This window comes from Colletotrichum lupini, chromosome 3, assembly GCF_023278565.1.
Source record: "Colletotrichum lupini chromosome 3, complete sequence".
NCBI lineage: Eukaryota > Fungi > Ascomycota > Sordariomycetes > Glomerellales > Glomerellaceae > Colletotrichum > Colletotrichum lupini.
The window spans coordinates 7117735-7140331 of record NC_064676.1 but is presented as its reverse complement, the minus strand read 5'-3'; the positions used below and the strand labels follow the sequence as shown (position 1 = coordinate 7140331).

Sequence of the window (22597 nt, the reverse complement as noted above, 5' to 3'; positions counted from 1 at the left end):
CTAAGCTTCTGTTCCTGTTCCCGCAGACCTGCCCTATCCTTCCGTTAACCATCCCTCACCTATGGAGAACGTGTGTGTGCTCAAGGCGAGATGCGGCTGCTCTCTGCCCCTCCATCGCGGGTAGCGGGCCTCAGTTCCCAAATACAGTCAACTCTTTTCGGAGGTATCTGCGGGAAGCCTCCTAGGAAAGACGGCTGCGAATTCCAGCTTGAAATCGTGTTCAAGATTTAAGAAGTATCGAGAACGAGCAGCAAAAGTTACCCCCTCCGATGATGATTGAGCTTCTCGAGCCAACCCCGCCATGCAGTCCTCAGCGCGGAAACTTCTTCCGCCAATCGCTTGGGCGGAGATTCCCGTTCTTGGGAGTTTGACTGCTCAGAGGCTCCGCGATCAATTCGGGAAACAATATATCTTGCTTGGCTACGTGGTATTAGTGCTACCCAAAAGAGAAGCTTATTGACGAGAAATTTCTCGGTTTCGCATTGCTGCCCGTCGAGCCGATGTCCCGGATTTCTCGATATCGCACACGCTTTTCGTTCGAAGTAGCTTCTGAGATCATTCTGGGCTATTCCTGATTCCTGATTCCTAGGCGATTAATTGTCTCCACTAGTCTCATGACATGATTGCTTTAGGACGAGGCCTTGGACCGGGTCACCTCAACAAGGCGGTAGCTCCAACAGCCTTGTCGCCTGGCCGTATTGTCTTTCCGTTTACACCAGATATCCGCAGCACGCAAGCCTCAGTAAAGTCTCCCTTCGTGCCTCAGACAGCATCCTTGCGACGCCTGATCAGGACCTTGGCCCTAGGATTCGCCAGAGTAGAGAACCCAAAACGCATAGGCTCAACACTACTCTTGTCCACATCATCCGCCAGCTTGAACTCGTACCCGAGCAAGATGTGCGACATGATCAGCTTCGCAGAGCTCGCGCCAAAGAACCGACCTGGGCACGCGTGCGAGCCGAGCCCGAAGCCCATGTGCTCCGGCGACACGCTCGCGAGCTGCGCGTTGTGCTCGTTGTTGCCGCCCTCGCGCATCCGGAGGAAGCGTCGGCCGTCAAAGGTTTCTGGGTTTGGATAGATCTCCTGTGTTCAGGAAGTTAGCGATCTGGTCGGCATAGACCGCCGACAAGAGATGGAATGTCTTACCGGATCCCACATGTTCGCGGATGATACGGCAACGCCGGTCGTCTTGGGCAGCACGGTGCCGTCACTCAATTTCACGCCATCTTCCATCACGCGCCTCCCAAGAGCCACTATTTGCAAGTTAGCAATGGCACAATGCGTAGTCGATGAAAGTAGCTGACCCGACGCAATGGGCTTGAGACGCAACGTCTCCTTCAGCACACTGTCCAAAAGCCTCAGATTATACAACGTCGAGCTCTTCCACCCACCCCTCGTCTCCCTCACAATCTCCCCTCTCAACGCCTCCGTCACCTCCGGATTCACACACAAATCCAGCAAATTCTGCGACACCATATCTGTACTCGAAGCATTCGCAAGAATCGACAACCCAAGCTGCTGAAACGCCGCATTCTGCGCCGTCCGATCTTGCTGCTTCTTCGCCAGCTTCTCGATCCACGCCAACGCGTTATCAAACACGACCCCACCCTTCTCGGCCTCCTGCTCGCGCCGCTTCTGCAAGATTGGCTCGATAGCCTGCCGCGCGGTGCGGAGCATCTGGCGCAGCTCGCGGCAGCAGGGGAGGAACCAGTGGACGAAGCGGCGGACGGGGGCCGGGTAGGAGCGGAGGACTTTGGCGGCGGCCATGGCTTTTTGGGGGTAGTTTATGGTGATGGTGAGCCAGGTTGGGTCCCGGCAGAGTTCGGGGCCGAGGAAGACCAGGGCAGAGACGCGGGCGACGATTTGGGCGATTGTCGGGGCGAGAATGATTTCGTGCCATTCTGAGATGGTGTTAGAGAGGACATGAGTATCTCAAATAAGGGTATGAGATGATTGGTTAGATGTACCTTCGTTGTCCGTGAAGACGTCTTTCAGAGCGTTGGCTGCCTCGTCTGCGAGCGGTTGTGATAATTTGGCTGCGCGGCCTAGATGAGCACGTTGTGAGGCCGGCTGGGTTCCAAAGACTCACCAACATCACTCTGAGTGAGATGAGTTCGGATCATCTCACGGATGAGCTCGCTTCCTGAGCTAAAGTAAGGCTCGAACCCCGGTGTCCCGGCCTGCCAGTAGGCCAGGAGGAACTCGGTCGAGCTCAAGCGGTTATCATTCTTCACATCGTGGCAGAACTCAGGCGCCAGAACCGTGAGGGTGCTGCCCTGGCCGGTGAAGACTCTGAATGGCTTGCCGCCGTATTTCTTGGCTCCCTTGGCGAGGAGGGCTCGCCCGCCTGTCAGGTATTCCTCCTTAGTCTTGTTGATGACTGGGTAGATCTCGACATCTTGGAACTTGTGTCGAAGAGGTGCTGCGATGATTGAAGCTAGTACGAGTAAGGCTAGCCAATAGAGGCTGGACTTGGACGCAGGAAGCGATGAGGATAGCCTTAGGCTTGCAAACTCTGCCCAGCTGGCTGATGTAGTTGATACGTTCGTATCCATGGTGTGATGATCGGAACTGGGCTTGACACTATCTCAGAAGTGACTTGCGGAAAACTATCCCCAGTACAGGTGAGGGTTCACGAACTAAGGCTCAGTCTTTAGAGCCGAGATTCAAAAATTCTTTAAATTTGACCTATTCACTACGAGTTTGAATAAAGCTTCTCGTTCAATCCGACTGCTACTCTGACTCCAAGGATGACCTGGCTCAAAGTACCTACTTAACCTGTCGCCCAACATTTTCGCCGCGATTCTCATTGTGAAGAGCACGAGGTGCTAGGGAGTACATAGACTTCTCTCTGGCATGGAAGCGAATGAGTCGATGAAGAAAGCTACTACGGTGGCTCGGTCCGAAACCTTCGCACGGATTGTCTTTCGGACCGCTACATTGGCTGCTGAGAGCATCATTCAAATGACACATTTTGTACTCTTTTTAACGTGTGTTAGTGTTTTTGCTGATCGATGAAGGGTGCTTCAAGACGTCAGGTTGAAGGGAGAGACAGCGACTACGACCGCAGCGGTCGATAAATCCACCTGCTTGTGTGGGTGCGCTAATAGAAGGCGGAAACCCGGCATCGTGGTTGCCGGCCGGCCCTATGATTAGTACTAACACATCCTTTAGCTCCGCGTCGTCGGGTCCAAGATCTAGTCGGAGGCCATCCCTACGGACATAACACAGCGGATTTGTAGGCGGCATTATTACGGATTATCTCTTGACTACTGTTGTAGTGCACTGGATATCAACGACTACTCTGCTCCAGTCGCGTCTCCATACGGAGCGTTACAGTGGTGCCCGGAGCGGTGATCAAAGCGTCAAATTCTTCTCTCGATCGGATGACTGACAAGCAGGCGGAATCTTCCGCGGTGTAAAGTCTGCGATAGCCCTTGTATCAACGGACCGAAAGAGACAAAGTGCCTCAGTCAGTACTCTATCGCTACGGCTTGGAAGTGATGATCGACGGCTGCGCCGACTTGGCTTCGGTCGGCGGGTCCCCAGATGGATGAGATTGTTGAAGGGACATGACATGGAGGCCGGGTTTTCCGAGTCAGTCGGACTTTGCGTTCCTCACGGCTCAACTCCCCCCTCCTGGGGGCGCAAAACATCATGCAGCTAAGTCACGCAGCGTGCCGAAACCCCAAATACCCCTCTGCACTAAATCTTCGGGAAGCCAGCACGGGTTATGTCTAAAACCTCATGATCCGTGGTTGAAAGAAATCCAAAAGTGTCCATTTGGGGAATGCCAAGGTGTCATGTGTGCAACGTCGTAGATGGAAAAAAAGATTAGATGACGCCGAGGATAATGCCGCAGGTATAGCCCTCTCACACGTCTCGTTTTGGCAGGCCGCTCTGAACGTCATTCGTTCTCCGATATTAAGGGGAGTAAAGGCCATCTGGACGCGTATGCAGGTAGGATCCATAAGCAAGAAATCAGCAAAAGGAAACAAATTGATTCCGTAGTAGAGAACTGTCAGTGTCGAGGAGTTCGAGAGGGTCAGATCTACAGGGACTCCCGCAAATGGTTGCAACGAAAGAGGCAACGTCAGATACATGGGTGTTGCTTGTCGGGCCGCCGCGCGACTCGAACGATCCGAGGGCCTCTGCCAGCGGATTTTTGCGTGTTTTGTTCAGAGTCCTGACTCTTGAAACATCAAACTTTTTCACAGAGGCACTTTGAATGGATCCGCAAGAGAAACAACGAGGGAACACCCGTACAGTGATCTCTGAAGCTCTCGAAACACGTATATCACACTTCTCTCGAGTTGTGTAGATATTCGTAGGCATACGATTACTCAACAACCCGGTGCTCAATAACGACCCTCCATTCTCTTGGGATATCGATTTCCAGCTCCTCCGTCACAAACGCTACCAATGTTGGGTTTCCAAGGCCCAGACTACCCAGCCCCCGGGTAAACCGGCGTCTCCCCGCACGTGGAGAAGCGTCTCATTGCATCGAGTGACACTGGGGAAATGCGCTTCTCCAGTTCTTCCCCATCGCACAGGCTACGCTAATTCCACTCTCCGCTCTTCTCGTCAGCAAAAGCCTCCACCATCCAAACAAGCTTCATCACAGTTTTAGAGTTGAACTGGCTCTAGATTCGTCGTCTCTTCCTTGCCTGCCGCGCGCGACCCAACTTCCGCTTCAGAGCAATGTGAGTTGGCACGACTCTTGCTCACATGAGCAAAAGCCACAAAGTGAACATGACGAGGCCTGTCTTCCGCCCGGTAGAAGACTCTTCCGCCGCGATCAACCCCCGGAGAGCATACCCCAACCTGGTCGCCTTCTCCGCACTCGCCATTGCCGATGCATGGTTATCCCCTCAAGCTAACACGTGTAGTCTACCAGTGTGGGGAGAAAAAGGCAGGTCGCTATGCCTCATTCTAATGCTGTCAGAGCTCTCCCAGATGCTCGCCTTGAATCGGGCATAGACCGCCCAGTGTTTGCTTTTGTCTGGAAGCTCGCCTTGTCCAGTCATGCCGTGGCTAACTGCCGTCACTCCACGCCGACCGGCACGCCACCCGAAGGGATCGCCGAGGGTGGGCATCGATTTGCTACTAGTCTTCTTGCCAGGGTTGTGTTGAGATGAACGGCCTGGCATCGTCACATTGGAGACTACCTTACTTCTGGATACCAGTTCGACTACAGTACCTACTCCATTGCCATTATAAAAGAAGCCATTGAGCCCCAACACCTCGGCGTAGAGGACCGCCAGTCTCGAATGGACCTTGGAATCTGTCCTATTCAACGCCCATTCGCCGACATGAAGTCCGTCAACCTTTCTGCGATGCTGCTGGTGCCAGCGGCTCAGTACGTCATGAGCGCTTTCGCCGACGACTGCAGCGCCCTCGCCAACAACTTGAAGCTCCCAAACACCACCGTCTGGTTTTCCACTCCCGTCTCTGCCGGAACCAATATCACCTTCCCAGAGAATCACCCGACATGTACCCGCCCTGGTCAGGTCGTCGGAGTCGACATTTGCCGTGTGTCCATGTTGACCACTACCGGACCCATCAGCAACGTTAGTATTGAGGCCTGGCTCCCGTCCAACTGGACCGGCCGTTTCTTAAGCACCGGCAATGGAGGCACTGGCGGATGTATTCAATACGAGGACATTGCCTACGCCGTCTCACGAGGCTTCGCTGCAGTCGGCGCCAACAATGGACACAACGGCACCATTGGCTCGCCCTTCCTCAACAACCCCGGCACCATTGAGGACTTTGCCTACCGATCCCTCCACACCGGCGTCGTCATTGGCAAGGAGACGACCAAAGCCCTCTACGGCAAGGAGCACACCAAGTCATACTACCTTGGATGCTCGACTGGTGGAAGGCAGGGCTTCAAGGAAGCCCAAGACTTCCCCGACGACTTTGACGGTATCGTGGCTGGTGCGCCCGCCTTCGCCTTCAACAACTTGACATCCTGGAGCGGTCACTTCTTCACCGCCACCGGCACCTCCGACAAGCCGACTTTCCTGTCGGCGGATCTCTGGACTCTCGTCTACAAGGACCTGCTTAACCAGTGCGACGGTCTCGACGGCCACGTCGACGGCATCATCGAGGACCCTGATCTGTGCCAGTACCGCCCCGAGTCTCTCATCTGCGGTGCCAACCAGACGGCAAACTGCCTGACCGGCGTCCAGGCCCAGACGGTCCGCACCGTCTTCTCCGACCTGTACGGCCAGGACGGAAGTCTCGTCTACCCCCGCCTCCAACCCGGTGCCCAGCCCACCCAGATTCTGCTCGCCGGCCGCGCGTTCCCCTACACCACGGACTGGTTCCAGAACGTCATCTACAACGACACGACCTGGGACCCGGCCACCATCGGCCCCAAGGACTTCGCCGCCGCCGCCGCTCAGAACCCCGGCGGTATCGAGACCTGGAAGGGCGACCTCTCCGGCGTCAAGGACCGCGGCACCAAGGTGCTGCACTACCACGGCCTCCAGGACCCCATCATCAGCAGCGACAACAGCGCGCGCTACTACAACCACGTCTCGCGCACCATGGGCCTCACGTCCGCGCAGCTCGACGAGTTCTACCGGTACTTCCGCATCTCAGGCATGAACCACTGCAGCGGCGGTCCCGGCGCCAGCTTCATTGGCAACAAGGACTCTGCTGTTGCCGGGTTCGAGCCCGAACGCAATGTTCTCTCGGCCATTGTCCGGTGGGTTGAGGAGGGCGTCGCGCCGGATTCGATCCTCGGCACTGCTTTTGTCAATGGTACGCAGGGCGGCCAGGTTGCTTTCACGAGGAAGCACTGCAAATACCCCACGCGCAACGTGTACAAGTCCGGAGACCCCAACTCTCCTGATAGCTGGACTTGTGTATAATGTCCCTTGCTTGTGTTTAGTCTGCTTCTGATGTACATATTGCTTACTGCACATTACCCTAATATGAATGACAAGATCACGTGTACTATAATTCAATTGAATGAATGACAGCAGTGATAATTAGTCTGAGGTGCTCGTCTCGTAATTGCCTCATGACTGCCTCGGTGTGCAATTGACGCTGTTCATGGTGAAAGCCCGGATTACTTGGTATTCTCGCTGTTTCTCTTCCTGTAGAGGGAGAGGGCAAAAAAGGAAAGGAAATCTCGACTCGAGCTCGCTACCATCTGGAAGTGTCCTCGTATTCCATCACAAAGGTTACAAATATGAATGCGCAGGTAACACGTGGTAACATTGCTCTGCACCAAAATTACTATGATGAAGAATGTTTGAAAAAAGAAGCTATCCATGGCATTATGTAGGGCCGTGAGCCAACATATGCTCTCACCACTCAGGGCGAGAATCATACCGCTCGGCCATCGACTACAAAGGACGGTGCTTCTTGGAAAAAATGGTCGCCCTTCTGGCTCTAAGAGGGTATCACGTCCAACCCCCCCTCCACATAAAAGCAACCCAGTTCGATTACCCGCTCGAGGTATCCACAACAAGCAACGTGCAGCCTGCTATAGAGTTAGACCTGACGAAAATATTATGAATATTACGGATTTCTTTTTAACAGAGTCCAAATTCGTTATGCAACATTGAAAACATGCACATATTAACCGAAACCATTGAAACCGAGGGAGGCAACGTTTTTGTGACATATCTGACTCAACTTGCATCTCCAGCCCTCGCTACGTAGTCTGATCCATGAATCGGAAAATGCTCTGGTCTGAAGTTTGAATAGGCTATTATAGCCAACTCTAAACAGTTCTCAGCAAGTTTTAACTACCGCCGCTTGTTGTGTATTGCCGCATATAGTTCAAAGTTCCCTCACCTTCAAAGTTTCTTTCTCTCAACTCGCGTTCGCTTCACTAATTGAACAACTACGAGAGTTCCCGTCACTTCAGCACACACAGACCATTCTGCTTCTCACCAGACCTTTTCTACCGGTCGCCTCCAACTTGGCGATCTGAAAAGGACACTACTCGTGACGATCTATGATGGGCAGACATGAACAACACGAACGGAACGGCTCCCGCGCCTTTTAACCCGGCATGGGCAGCTGAGAGTAACACCGCGCGCATCATCGCTGTCGTAACTGTTTTTCATCTCCTGGCGCAGTTGAGCGTTACGCTGCGGATATACGCCAGAATATGGGTCATCAAGGCGCCTGGGTGGGACGATACGGTCATGGTCTTATCGGCGGTAAGTACACCGCATCGAGCTCCAATCCTGCTGCTCGCAGAGACTGACTTGGTCGGGTGTGTAGATCTGCGCCTGGGGAGGATGGATCTCATTCGTGATTCAGGCGCAATACGGTCTTGGCAAACACTTCTCGACCATCGACAAGAAGTATGACTACATCGTGTTCAACTACGTCGCCTTTTGGCAAGCGATCATCTCCGCCGCCGGCGCTCTCATGTTTCTTAAGGTCTCTATCGCCCTTAGTCTCTTGCGTCTGAGCAAGACTGGATGGTACAAGTGGGCGTTGTGGTCAACTATTGGTAGGTAAATCACACTCGTCGGCCTCTTCCGACAAGTATTGACGGTCCGAATAAGCTCTTGTCTTGTTCTACTCGATTGGCGGCATGTTTCCGTTCTTCCTTCACTGCAAACCCATGTCAGGATTTTGGGACAGGAGCACGACACCACCTCCAAAGTGTAAAGATGGCAATAACATTAATCTGTTTGGTATAATAAACACAGGTAAGTTGGGTTCCTGTGTCTCATGGCCTCGGTGCCATGGTGATATCGCTCACGCACTTTCAGGATTCAACATCTTCACCGACGTAATTCTAGCCACCCTACCTGTGCCAGTCATATGGAACTTGCAGATGAAGCGCAGACTTCGTCTCTACGCAATTGGAATCTTGAGCTTAGGTTACTTGTGAGTATCGAATGATTCAAAGTCATGATTGCTCGACTCCCGTGACTAATGAAATCCCAAGTGCTGTCGCGATGGGCATAGTCAAAGCAGTATACCAGCTCAACAACGACAGCGACCCTGATAAAACTTTCAACAGAAGTATCCAATTCTGGGGCTTGTAGGTACAATTACAGAATGCTCGGTGGCTTGAAACTAATAATTCTTTCGCACCTAGCCTACAGTTGCAGGTCGGTATCATCGCGGCATGCGCACCGGCTTTGAAACCTCTTGTCAACAAGTTGCTCAACCTATCAGCATATAATCAGCATATTCCAGACGCATGTGGCAAGCGGTCGCAACAGACAGGCACTGGACCGAGGACGCTCGAGTACGACACCTTCCGCAGCCGTACTGACGGGACAACCAGAAGCGATCAGTACGAACTCGATGAATGGGCCTTGGATACACGATATGGCACACAAACGGATGAAATCAGACTGCAGACCATGCAACCTCCAGCAGGCATAATGCTCAGCGAGTATGATCGAAGTAAGGCCTTGCGCATAGAAGAAGAAACTGCGATACAAGTCCAGTCGAGCAACTTGCATGGGATCATCAAGACTACTGAGCTTGCCAGGAGATCTGAACATCTTGACTAGCATTTCCAACCGTTCATGAGCGGCATACGAGAAAGATGACTCATAGACATTTCAGTATCTGATTGCATATGCAGTGGAACAACACGTACGCATGTATGTGCCATGCCGCATACGTGAGCTGACCTCCCTCTCCGCACCAAGTTCTCAATGGTTCGCCAAAGGCACTTCACTCGTGATTATTTCCAGGCCAGCCTTGAAGTCTAACATACACACTCATGACCTGACAATGTCCGAGTGCGGTCCGACGGATGAGACAAAAGCTGCTACCATGGAGCCATTCTTGCGATCGCGTTCCGATGGGATGATATCCTGTTATTCTTCGGCCGAAAATGGCGCTTTTGTTGACAAGATCCTGGAACAGGGGCCCTTGTGAGCGGGTGGAGTGAGGCCCCAGCCCGATGCACTGCAGCTGGGGCTCGTTCCTTGCAGTCACTTCAGGGATTCCCGGGATGCGATCCCGTTGAAGCACGTCTCCGACCTAAGAAATTTAGCAGATTCCACATCAGATGGCAGGTGGGCTGTAGAAAGTGGCGAGATTCCGGGCATTGCGGGCTTGCTAGATTGGCGGACTCCGCGGTTCAGTTTGAGGCGTGCAAACACTCCCACCGATTCGTTATTGAGTCCACTCTGTTGCCGTGACGAGATCATGGACATCTGCAGCACCGAAGAGATTCTGTTGCCACCCAGCTCTGAAGTTTGCACTGCCTGCTCTATGTTGACTTTCTGGATAGCGAGATGGAATAAACACTTAAGTGTTGTCACTTCGACCTTGGCCCTTCTTGATAATGATATTATCCATCATGTTCTGGTCTAAGGTAGCTGCATGTTCCTCATCAACAGCCTTCAAAGCGACATCATGACCTTTCAAAACTCTGCCAGCAGCTTTGGTAGGAGATACTGGTTGTTGTACTCCCACAAGATGGTGGTGAACTGCGCAGACCATGCAGCTCCCGTGTAGTATGTGCTTCTACGACCCTGAAGAGCGTATTGCTCAGTGATATGTCCAGCTGCCAGCTCAGCGCCAGGCACACGCAGGCTCACGGCACCGTGGTTAGCCCAGGCTTTCACATTGAGCTGCTCGGTACCGAGGCTCGGGATCGTACCAGCGTCAGCTAGCAACTTGAGGGACTTTCTGACTAGAGCTTGTGCCTGAGTGCTATCGTAATTGGAGGAGCCGGTGATCAGCACGCGGAAGTTGTTGCCGCCGAGGTAATCGAAGCGCCCAACGAAGGGAGTCTTAGGAAGGGAGATCCAGTTTGTGGGAACATTGTTCGTGAGGGAGTAGCTGATGGGCAAGGAAGGGTGGGAAACGATGCCGGCGTGGACGGTAGTCCATTCCCACTTCGAGAAGACAGCCGCCTCCTCGTCGCTGATATCTATGCCGTCAAAATTGGCAATTGTAGGCTCAAAAGAGACAAGAAGCTTCTTGGTCCTGATCAGTGTCTGCTTGTTGTCGGGGCCACAAACAAGAACCTCCACGCCATCCTCGGTACGGGAGGTCTTGATAGCTGTGGACGAGTAGAGGACATCGTCGCCGAGGAGGTCTGCAATGGCATCGTAAATGTCTTGGTTTCGCCTGGATACAGGCACGAAGGAACCAACCGTGCCCAGGAATGACCGAGTGATGGGTGCGCCGAAGCCCTGCATGACGTACAAAGTTGTCTGGTCGGCGATATTGCCCAGACCAAGACCGGTGGTCTGAAAGATGCGAGGAACAGCCGCCTGAAGGTTGTGCTTCTTGACGAAGTCGGAGAACTTGAGGGTGAGGTCTTCAGGAACACCAACGGTTGTGTTTGGGAAGTTTGCATAGGAGGGAAGAATGTACGATTCGTACTTCTCACACTGCTCGAGATAAGCCTTCAGGGCAGCTGTAGCGTCCGCGGAAGCCGGTAAGGAGTAGTTGGTTGTCTTTCCTGTGCTGAAGTCGGCATACGTGGTCGTCAATACCTGTCTGACTGGAGTCTGCACAGGGATATTGAAGCGGGCGAAGAAATCGCGGGCGCCGCCGTAATCCGTATATGAGTTTACACCAAAGTCATATGGATTTCCAGTTTCGGGGTCTGTGAAGGTTGCGACGTGACCGCCCTGAGTGGGCATTAGGCTCTTCACTCTTTTCAGATCCAGTTGATTCGCACTTACAATGCGGTTCTGTTTTTCCACGACGACAATTGTCTTGTTATAGTCTTCGCGGAGTCTTACGGCTGCGTGAGCTCCAGAAGCACCTCCGCCTAGAATCACAACATCTCTCTCGATGATAGTTGTCTTGTTACCCGTGGGTATGATTGCTGCTGACACCAATGACAGAGCGCCAAGAGCGACTCCGATGAACGATGACATCTTGACCCTTGGTACGGGGAGTATTGGTGGCAACGGATAATAAATAAGATGCAGTGCCTTTACCAATCGCCACTGGTGAGCTGGTAATGCTAACTGAGACGATGAGGGCAACGAAAGAGTCCAAGGTGAATATTCGCGTTCGTAGATGAGTTCTTAAGTAGGACATAAGTACCGGTTTGCTACGCCGCATCAACGCATCGGACATTCGGAGGTGCTGCTGTTGGGAGAACGAGATATGGAGGCATGAGATGCAGAACATGGAAGTGATCCCGGCTTAGCGTAGAACATAGTTACCATGTGCAGCAAGTTCGCCGAGAGCCATTCGTTGGGTGTTGCCAATGGGGAGACCAGATGCACCTTGTCCAACAAGATGACAGGGTCTACTCAGGAAGTGGTGTTCTCCAACTGAGGTTCTACATGCGTTGCGGCGAACCCAAGCCTGAGCCCGTCCTAGCCTGCTTGATTGTTGCTGACAGGCATATTGGCGCAGGCAAGTAGTGATACCTCAGGTTTCTTGACCTGAGTTGAAGGTGGTTGCAGTTTGTGTTATGGCTTAACTACTCGAGGTAGGTGATTGGCTTTGAAGGAAGAAGAGACTAAGCATAGATACAATAGGTCTTCTATCAATTATTGGTAATTAAGATCTTCGGCATGGCGCATTCGGTCACTGACTGAACGGTTACACTGTACAGGTTTGCCGAGATCAACCCACAAAAATGACAATCAGAGTCCACATCTGTCAGTTGATCGGATGAGGCGATCACGCCAGTGGGTTTCGACTCGGCAACTATGCCCGAAATCCATCCACTCTTTAGGGCAGGGGGTCAATCCCACGGCTGGAGTTTGCCGTTCCACTCCGTTCCACTCCGTTCCACTCCGTTCCACTCCGTTCCACTCAGTTCCTCGTCGTAGGGTTTGAGGTAAGTCGGAGCGACGATAAAGGTATGCAATTAACAACAGTCCCTCAATAACGTCTATAGGGTTTGTTATACAACGTGAAAGGTTTTCGTCATGAATTTCATATAATTACAGACATTAATTACATTAGAGTGTTCAGTGACACTTGTTGTATGTATCGCTCCTCTCAAAAGACATAATCTTATCTATATGCAAGTCCCTCGACTCTTTAGGACAAAAACCAACTCAGTATTTTTTAGTATCCGGCCAAAATCTGGGCAGAGATCTTCTCGGCCAAGACATAAACAGTGCTCTGGGGGTGGCCAGGGGGCAAAAGCGCAAAGCTGCTAGCATCGACAACTCTCAGACCACTGACACCGATGACCTTGGCATCCTTGTCGACGACAGCCATGGGGTCGTCAGACTTGCCCATACGGCACGTGCAGCTGGCGTGCCAAATGGTCATGACAGTGTTGCGAATGTTCTGGAGGATCTGGGCATCAGTTTCGACCTTGGGACCGGGGAAGTACTCCTTGTTGTCGGCCAAGACGGGCTTCATGGCATTGCTAGCAAAGGCCTGACGGAGGCGCTTGAAGGTGGCAACGGCAACGGCAACGTCAGTTGGGTCGGTGAGCCACTTGGGGTCGATGAGAGGCAGGTCCTTGGTATCGGCGGAGGCGAGTGTGACGGTGCCCTTGGACATGGGAGCAACGAGACCTCCGAGAATGGTGGCGTACTGATAGCCGTCCTTGGGCTGGGTGAGGAGAAGGTTGGAGAAGTCACCGACGTAGCCAGGGGCGGTGAGATACTCGATCTCGGGCCAGTCAGCAGGGAAGTTGCTGTCGAGGATGGCAGCAGTATCAGAGGAGATGAGGTCGCGAGGGGTCTTCTCCCAGCCGAGGAAGTCACAGACGGGGTTGGTGAGGGGGCCGATCTTGCGGATGGAGTAGTCGAAGGCGAACTGGGCAGCAGTGTAGATGAGGTCGTTGGCCAGACGGGTCAGAGTCTGGACCTTGACGCGCCACGTGGGACCGAAGAAGACGTGGTCCTCCATGTTTTGGCCGACACCAGGGCGCTCAGCGACGATGGGGATCTTGAACTTGTTGAGCTGGTCCTTAGGGCCAACACCGGAGACCATGAGAAGCTGGGGGCTCTGGAAGGCACCGGCGGACAGGATGACCTCCTTGTTGGCCTTGAGGGTGTAGGTGGTGATGCCAGCATTGGAAGTAAGAACAACACCAGTCGCCTTCTTGTTGCTGTCAAAGAGAATCTTCTTGGCCAGAGACAGCTGGTAAACCTTGAGGTTCTTGCGGCCAATGGCCTCGTTGAGGAACGAGGTCTGGCTGGACTCGCGCTGCTGCTTGCTAGGCTGGATAGTGTCGGAGCAGTACTGCGCACCCATAAGCTCACCACTGTTGAAGTCCTGGGCCTGGGGAATGCCGATCTCATTGAGGGAGGGCTCGAGGTACGTGCTGAAAGGCTGAGCATAGTTGGCGTAGGAGACGTCAAGAGGGCCTCCGGCGGCATCGAAAGCGTCGAGGTTGTACTCTGCGCTGGCGTTGGGGAAGCGAGTAGGGCCGGGCGGGGTAAACTTGACACTCTTCTTGAAGTACGGAAGAAGGGAGTCCCAGGTGTAGCTATCATCGCCGATGGCATCTGCCCACTTCTGGTAGGACTGCTTGGTACCGCGCTGGTAGATCATGAAGTTGCGAGCGGAACTGATGTTGCGTTAGACTATTTGCCAAATTAAATGTAACTTCACGACTTTGGAACTCACCTTCCACCGAGACACTTGCCACGAGCATAGTGAATCTTGCGGTTGTTGGCACCGGTCTGTGGCTGCGTGATGAAGTTCCAGTCCACGAGAGGGTTCGTGTCAAGAGGACTAGCGCCAGCGAAAAGAGTATCGCCGGCGGGTGTCTGGCCGATGAGAAGGTTAGTGATCTCGTAGAACGTGCCGGCCTCAATCACAGCTACGGTAACATCGGGGTTGGCGCTCAGTCTGTTAGCCATCACCAGACCGGCAGTGCCACCGCCGACGATGACATAGTCGAAAGTCGCATCCTTTCCAAGACTGCCTGCGCTGGTGCCGAGCTGGCGTTTGTGCTCGGCGTGGAATCGTGCCTCCTCGTCAGCCGGGGCGGCATGGGTCAAGCCCAATATGGTAATGAACGTAGAAACGGCGCAAGTGACACGCATTTTGAAAGGAGAGTATAGGAAAAGTTAGATGAAAAAGAGAGTGATCAGTCGACCCGTGAGACTTGGAGGTATATAGACAATATCTGGAAGTGAAAAGGATTGACAAGACACTTATATCGTATGACATGTTTCCTCCATTCGATCCCCATCCCACCGGACGCTGTGAGCTTTGCCCGGAATAGATCCTGTCGCGAGTGTTTACGAGAGCTGAAGTGCATATTCGGCTAGACTGGAGGCGGGCGCTAGAAGATCACGCTCATTTTGTCCACGCTAGACATAGTCTATTGCGTTCCTGGCTAAGTTTGTTTGCATTAGCGCGTGAACAGACTGCACCACCGCAGAAATTGGGGCTTACACCGATGACCACCGTTCTTAGGGTCCTCTGGTCAGACAGCGGCTTACTGCTTGGACCCTTTCTCAGTATTTCGTGAACAATGAAGATTGGTTCAGGGACATATTTTTCCAAGATCTCCAGGGACGGAAACGTGGGCAACGGGAGCTTGTGGGGATGTAACCATGACGCTAGTCAGAATTTGACTTTTGACTGTTTGCTCAGGGGAGAGTCGGGCGAGGTTCAGAGGGTCGCTCGTCCGAACCTTAACAGCCTAGACGCAGGCGATAGATCGAACGACAGACTTCAGGACGACCTGTAGGCCCAATCTGGTATTTTGGCGGCTGTTGCCGACAAAGTCTTGCGAATTTAGCCCAGTTCTGGGCGGAACATGATGTCAACGATCCATTGTTAGTTTAGGTAGGCCACTAAGCTGCAGACCGAGAACCGCCTACCTGGACTCAATTAAGCAGAGACAGCAAGCTGGATTGTTTCACGATCCGCCGAGCCCTGTGAAGTCGAGTTGCTAGATGTGTAGGTGGACCAAAATCTCAAATAATCATGTTAGCGTCGATCTCGTTCAACGTCAAGACGATGCCTGAATGGTCAATTGCGAAAATTCTCGAATAAACACAAAAACAAGAACTCACGCATGTGAGCTAGTAACATGGGAAGGGAGTGACAGGAATTTTGGCCCTTGAATCAGGGAGACATGACCTTTTTGGATCTTCACACCAATGCTGCTCTAGCCATGATCACCGTGTCACACCAGGCGCATACATTGGTCAGCATAAATAAAGTATTGCCTCGCTGACAGCATGAATGAATGAAGGAATAGTTAAGATCTGCGCTGACATTGCTTTTTGCTTGCAATGCTGACTTCAAGCAAGCTTGTGAAAAATAGCCAATCAGCCGATTCATTTTGTATGGAACGTCAAACAACAACATACCCTTCCAAGGCTTCAAAATGCATAGAGGCAGGAATGAGCGCGTACAAAAATAATTTGTCTCAATTCATTCACTTGGGCAAGGTTGGCTGGTATAAAAGATGTCCGACTACCTGTGAAGGCTCGGGTCTGATGAAACTTTTGGTCCGTAAAGGAGAGATGAAAGTCTTCCATATAGGCTTTTTATCACGATTTTAGCTATTGATGCAAGGCCAGGTCGCTCCAGAGTACTGAAGGCTTTGTCCGCTGGGGCGAACGACCTGTGGGTCTCTCCTGCGCTATTGACTCGAGCACGTAGAGTCGTAGAGGTGTGAGATTTTTTCGCCGCAACGATCGCGAGAGTTTATTTGTTGCAAGTCTTGTCCGATATATGATCCCAATCATCAAGCGATGGGGTCCTGATTTTCTACCTTCATTGCATGTACTTAGTCTAGTAAGATTGCTGGAAGTTATGATTGGAAAGGGAGAATGTTCCACTTTTGCGATTGAACTAGGTAAAGTAACTTCTACGATAGACGTCAGATTGACTCGACTCCAGAGCCTTTGGCTTCGCAAAGGCCCCTCACTCTTGAGTTTGGCATGTAAACTAGAATCTTGTAGAAAGTCTGCCCAAGTTTTGAATAAGTGTTCGATAATCAATTAGACAACTACCACATTGAGCCGCGAAGGGCAACTGACTCTTCTTTCGGTCGTAAAAACACTGAAAACCCGCTTACATAAGTTCGTCAGGTTGAGCTCAGCCTCTGAAGGGACAGGGATATAGCTCGCTAGTATCTGAAAACCGACGAGCTGGTTTGTCCCATTGACCCCTTAATCAAAGGTCCCAAGGAGCTCCAGCTCAACTTGACACACTAGCACAGCGCAAATACAGCGTAATTGGCTAAGATTTTCAACCATCTTCAACTTCCGGGATGGCATGGCCTCACGTGTTATAAGCTAATTGCCTCACTTTACCTCCTTCTTCGCCAAACCGAGCAGTCACTGGTGGATTATTGAGTTGCTGATGGAGCCAACAACCATGTCGTCTTGCTGTAACCGGATGCTTCTGATTGCTGGGTGAATCGGGCGGGCCGCGTTAATCACTCGGTTTCGGCATTCTGCCCACAACTTTCTTGGGTTTAAACTTTCGTGGGGATGCCTTCAATCTATTCCAGAAGCTCTTCCCCTGGTAGTGCATCGCGAAGAAGGAAGTTCGCGCCTATTCGGCTCATGTATCCTGTTTACTAACCAAGTATGGTCGTCCTGGCCGAGCCGAGGGGGTGAACTGGTAGTGATGTAAATAGTTGACAGTCCCCTATGGAGCAGTTTCGTATGACTTTCTTGTCTGTCTATCTTCTGGTTCAGTTACTCTCTTTTTCTCACCACGTTCGCTTTCGCGACATTCACTCTTTTTCTAACAGTACCAAACATTCATTTCACTTGGCTGGTCCATCTACGATTCACCATTCTTTCAAGTTTCGAGTGACCTAGCCTACCACATCCAATCATGAGAAGCGCCGGTCTTATTTTGGCGGCCGCGGCGTCCGTTCGCGCCGCGTGCTCGTGGAAGAACGTCCACACCGGAGGCGGTGGCGGCTTCGTGCCGTCCATCGTCTTCCACCCAACCGAGAAGGGAGTCGCATACGCACGCACCGACATTGGAGGTCTGTACAGACTGAACGCCGACGACTCGTGGACTCCCATTACCGACGCCAACGGATTTGCCGATGACGCCAACTGGAACCGATGGGGCATCGACGCTCTTGCGGTTGACGCCCAGGATGCGAACAAGGTCTACATTGCTACTGGCATGTACACCAACGACTGGTAAGCACTGCTCTGCAGCTCAACTTGACATCCCGCATCGAAGCTAAACTATAGCAGGGACCCCAAGAATGGAACTTTCGCGCGCAGCTCCGACAAGGGAGAGACCTGGGAGACCACCACTCTTCCCTTCAAGGTCGGCGGCAACATGCCCGGTCGCGGAACCGGTGAGCGGTTGGCTGTCGACCCCAAGAACTCGGAGATTATCTTCTTTGGTGCCCGCAGCGGCAACGGTTTGTGGAAGAGCACAGACGCTGGTGAGCAGAATTCCATCCACGATCTCCCCTCAATTCGGTTTTCTGACAGAGTATAATTGATTAAGTGCGACTTTCTCCAAGGTTACGGCAGACTACAAGAGGCACTCTGCTAAAACACTTTTTTTATATATTAAAGTAGAAATCGTATTTTACAGTTACCCTATTGCTTAAGATAGGGTCTAGATTAGTATAGTAACTTATAAATAGGGGTTATAAAGATTTACGGTTTAAGAAATATTTTAATTTTATAATATATTAAATTATATAATAGTATATAAAATTATATAATATCGTACCCCGATATAAAAGTTTTTTTTTTTTTTATAATTTTATTATAGAAGTAATTACTACTTTTTGCCCTTTTATAAATAAAAATTACTCTTTATTTAAGTTATTAAACTAATAGCTCACTTATAAATATGATAATATAGATTATAATAACTTTTAGTCTTTATATAAGACGTTACTAAACTAATCGACTTTATAATACCTTTTTATAAAGCTATTTTAAAACGACCGATTAATAATAATACTTATATAAGCTTTGCCTTTTTGATATAATAAGAATATATAAACGTATAAGTTTTAATATTAATAAAATCTCTTTTTATAAGTTTAAAAGAGCGAGAACGAAGTATTTAATAAATCAAAAAAGAGCTAAAGTAATTACTAATAATTAATATTTTTATTATATTATATAACGCATTCTTTTTTAAAAACGAACTTAACGGTTTCTAAGTAATAACTTATATTAATATTTAAGTCATTAAAAAGTTTATTAAGAAAGTTTAGTTTAATTACTTTTTAACGTTTATTTTATATTAAAATATAATACGATTTATTATTTTATATTTTATAATAAACTAATAAATTCTTTTAATAGAGTAGATAGTATTTCTAATTAATATAAATTGTTTTTATAAAATGTTAGAATATTATAAAGTAGCGTACGAAGCTATAAATTTAGAGAGATTCCTTTTTAAAGCTACGATTTTATATAAAAAAGATAATTACTAACTTTTTATTATTTTTTAAACTAAAATTAAGTTGCTAGTTATTAAACCTTAGCTAATAAAAAAAGGAAAAGGTTATATAAAGCTAATTATAACTAAAACTTTAGGTAAAACGACGTATAGAAATGTTTTAAAAACACGGCTTTTAATAAGTATTAGTATTAAACTAACAATAAAAATTAAAGAGGAATTATTAGTTAAGTAAGAAAAGGAGATCGTTAAGAAGGAGGTAAAGGCTAAGAAAAAGGTTAAAAAAGATAAAAATAATAAAAAAAACGAGATTATAATAGTTCGATAAGAAGATAAAGTTTATAATAATAAATAACTTAGTATATTATAAAGATAGAAACGAGTATTCTCGTTAGTAAATAGTTTAGAATAAATTATAATTATATTTATAATTTCTTTTCGTCCTTAGTATTATTTATAATTACGAAGCTATTTAATACTCTAAGATTAATTCTAAAGTTTTCTAATTTCTATTTAATTTATATAATATTACTTTATAGTTTACTAAGTAAAATAACTTCTAGTTAAAGCTTATTATATATATACTATTTTAAATAAATACGAAAATATTAATACGCTTTAAAATAAGCATAATTAGCCTTACTAAACTTCGTACTTTTAGCTAATATAGTTAGGGAGCCCTTAATAATTAAGGTATAAATCTATAAAATAGCTTAAGAAAGATATACGTTTAGATTATTACTATTTTAAATAGTATTTAATAATTATTAAACTTAGTCTTAGTTAATTAGCTATATAAAGTTTTATATAGTTCGTAATATAGGTTAATAATATAGTTACTATAGCTAATTAGAAATAACATAAGGGCGACCTTTTTAATAACGAATTTAATAAGAGTTCTAAATTTATACGAAGTTAATAAAATTAGAACGAATTAGTAGTATATATATAAATAGAAATATAATTTAGTTAGAGAGTATATCTATATAAAATAGCCCTTAGAACTTAAGTAGTTAGAAATATTTTTATAAACGTAAGTATACTTATATATATTAAAATATATATTACTTACCCACTAATATACTAATCTATTTTAATAAAGACGATTTTACTAACTCTTAATTTTAATATTATAAATACTTTTATTAAAGATTTAATAATTATAGAATATAATTAGACTTTTTATTATTAAACGGTATTAAAAAAAGTAGTAATAAATATTAGATATAAGAACGGTTTTTTGTTTTAGTCTAAACGAACTCGTAATAGCGTAAATCCCCGTTATTAAATAATAATAAGATATTATATAAGTATATTCCGGGACGTATAAGTAAAAACCCCTATATAAAACTATATAATAAATTATAAATAAGTATTAATATTAATATAGATTTTAAATTTAAATAGTAAAAGCTTATTACACGTATTTAAAAACTAAATATAATTTAGTTTAGGAGTTATAAACCTTTTATACTAGTATTTTATTTTACTTAACCGATTTTAAATTTGTTATAGAAAGGTTTTGTAATATATAAAATAAAGTTTATTTTAGTTAATAATATAAGCTTATTAGCGAACCTATATATAAAAATACTTTTTACTATACCCTTTAGTACGGTAAGTAACCTCTAGTATATTAAAAAAAAACTTTTTTAATTATTATTATATAATTACGAGTTATTTTAGTATTTATCGTTACTAAAGCTAATTTTGTTAACGAAGTGTTAATAATCCTATAGCCGTAATTATAAATCTTTTAGACTAGAATTAAAAAAGAATATTTTTATTATTTAAGTATTATTGAAAGAATAATTCTTAGATATAAATTAATAGATCTTTAAAAAAGACCGTATATTTTTCTTATTATAAGTCTTATTTTAAAAGTTAATATTCGAAAGTTCGCTTTATAATTCTGGTATCAAAAATTACAAAGATATATATAATAATTATATTATAAGTCTAATTACTTTTTAATTTTATAATAATTATCGTTTAATATAGTAAAAGATTAATATGCGGTTATGCTATTTTAAAAAAGTAGTAATATATAAAATAAGAAACTAAGAAAGAAATTTTAAATAAGGGGTAAATATTTATATATAATTATAGTAATATATAGGGGTATCTTTTTATTTATAAGGTCTTATAAGTATATATATAGAAATATAAATACTTATAGGGATTTATAATATTAAAAAAGATAGAAAAGTATATAATAATAATATATAATAAATAAAAGTTTTATAATTTTATTAAAAACGTTAAACTTTAGGGGGAGCCTTTATATAATTAATTACGGCCTCTTACGGGCTAAACTAAGCGCGTATACTCTAGCTTATAGCTAATAAGTACCCTATAACTCTATAGGGGCCTTATTACCCGGGTATTAAACCTAACTATACTATATCCTAATATATACCTATATAAACTCCTATACTATATTATATAAAAATATTAAATTAATTACTTTTTATTTAGAGTTTATATAAGTTAGTACCGCTTTTTATAATCCTATATACTATTATATATACCCTCTTTATTATTTTTAGCCTACTTAGTTATTTATTTAAGGGCTTTTATTATTATACGGAGGTATATAGCGGGGATAGTACTTAAAGACTTAAGTAGAGCGCTAATACGGACTTTATTACGACCTTTATAGTTATAACCGCGCTTAATAACCTTAGTAAGCGTATTACGAGTTAATATAAATTATTAATAAATTATAAATAAATATAAAGTAATATAGGGTAATATATAAATAATAACGGGAGGCGTAATAAGCGTATACTCGTATATAATAAATATATAATTATAATTAGAGTAGCCCTTATTCGTAAAAGTAACGTAATTAGTAAAAATGCTTTTACTAGCTTTATAATAAGTATATAACTTAGTACTAGTTTTAGCATTACTATATACGGTTATTTAAATAGTATTAGTAGCTTAAGTACGAGTTATAGTAATATCTAGGGGTATATAACGGCTATTTTTAGTAATTTTAGGGTTAAACTTAATTTAACGCTAGGGCTAGATTATATAAGTTAGTATAATAATATTAAATAATATAGGGTAGTATATACTAACCTATATAATATTAAAGTTATAGATTTAATAAAAAGTTTTTAAAAGGGAAAATAAAGAGCTTATAAATAATATAAGAATTTATATAATAAAGAAGCTATTATATAGAAGTATACGTATTAATAAGGAGGTAAGAGGTTATTTTATAAGATATAAGGTCGTTAAGGTATTATATAAGTTAGTATATAGGGACTATTAGGAGCTATATACTTTTAATACGGGCTAGAACGCTATATTAAGCGCTTATTATAAGTAT

General features: G+C 46.4%; 6 protein-coding genes across 6 annotated transcripts; 3 read left to right on the top strand and 3 right to left on the bottom strand.

Moving 5' to 3' along the window:
* Window positions 1–762: 762 nt before the first annotated feature.
* On the bottom strand, window positions 763–2555 carry CLUP02_06875 (cytochrome P450; the record flags this gene model as incomplete). The annotated part of the gene is made up of 4 exons (XM_049285872.1): window positions 763–1083; window positions 1147–1901; window positions 1968–2012; window positions 2090–2555. 4 exons carry the CDS (start codon window positions 2553–2555, stop codon window positions 763–765), a joined length of 1587 nt encoding a protein of 528 aa, XP_049143015.1.
* A 2757-nt stretch (window positions 2556–5312) lies between these two features.
* Window positions 5313–6878, top strand: CLUP02_06874 (tannase and feruloyl esterase; the record flags this gene model as incomplete). Its single annotated transcript, XM_049285871.1, has 1 exon — window positions 5313–6878. The coding sequence occupies one exon, from the start codon at window positions 5313–5315 to the stop codon at window positions 6876–6878; it is 1566 nt and encodes a 521-aa protein (XP_049143014.1).
* A 1110-nt stretch (window positions 6879–7988) lies between these two features.
* Window positions 7989–9503, top strand: CLUP02_06873 (uncharacterized protein; the record flags this gene model as incomplete). Its single annotated transcript, XM_049285870.1, has 6 exons — window positions 7989–8183; window positions 8248–8482; window positions 8538–8684; window positions 8748–8865; window positions 8927–9022; window positions 9080–9503. The coding sequence occupies 6 exons, from the start codon at window positions 7989–7991 to the stop codon at window positions 9501–9503; spliced, it is 1215 nt and encodes a 404-aa protein (XP_049143013.1).
* Window positions 9504–10367: 864 nt separating this feature from the next.
* CLUP02_06872 (amine oxidase) lies at window positions 10368–11840 on the bottom strand (the record flags this gene model as incomplete). Its single annotated transcript, XM_049285869.1, has 1 exon — window positions 10368–11840. The coding sequence occupies one exon, from the start codon at window positions 11838–11840 to the stop codon at window positions 10368–10370; it is 1473 nt and encodes a 490-aa protein (XP_049143012.1).
* A 1153-nt stretch (window positions 11841–12993) lies between these two features.
* CLUP02_06871 (GMC oxidoreductase) lies at window positions 12994–14936 on the bottom strand (the record flags this gene model as incomplete). The annotated part of the gene is made up of 2 exons (XM_049285868.1): window positions 12994–14455; window positions 14515–14936. The coding sequence occupies 2 exons, from the start codon at window positions 14934–14936 to the stop codon at window positions 12994–12996; spliced, it is 1884 nt and encodes a 627-aa protein (XP_049143011.1).
* A 2764-nt stretch (window positions 14937–17700) lies between these two features.
* CLUP02_06870 (Cel74a) lies at window positions 17701–18387 on the top strand (the record flags this gene model as incomplete). Its single annotated transcript, XM_049285867.1, has 3 exons — window positions 17701–18020; window positions 18078–18274; window positions 18356–18387. The coding sequence occupies 3 exons, from the start codon at window positions 17701–17703 to the stop codon at window positions 18385–18387; spliced, it is 549 nt and encodes a 182-aa protein (XP_049143010.1).
* Window positions 18388–22597: the final 4210 nt, after the last annotated feature.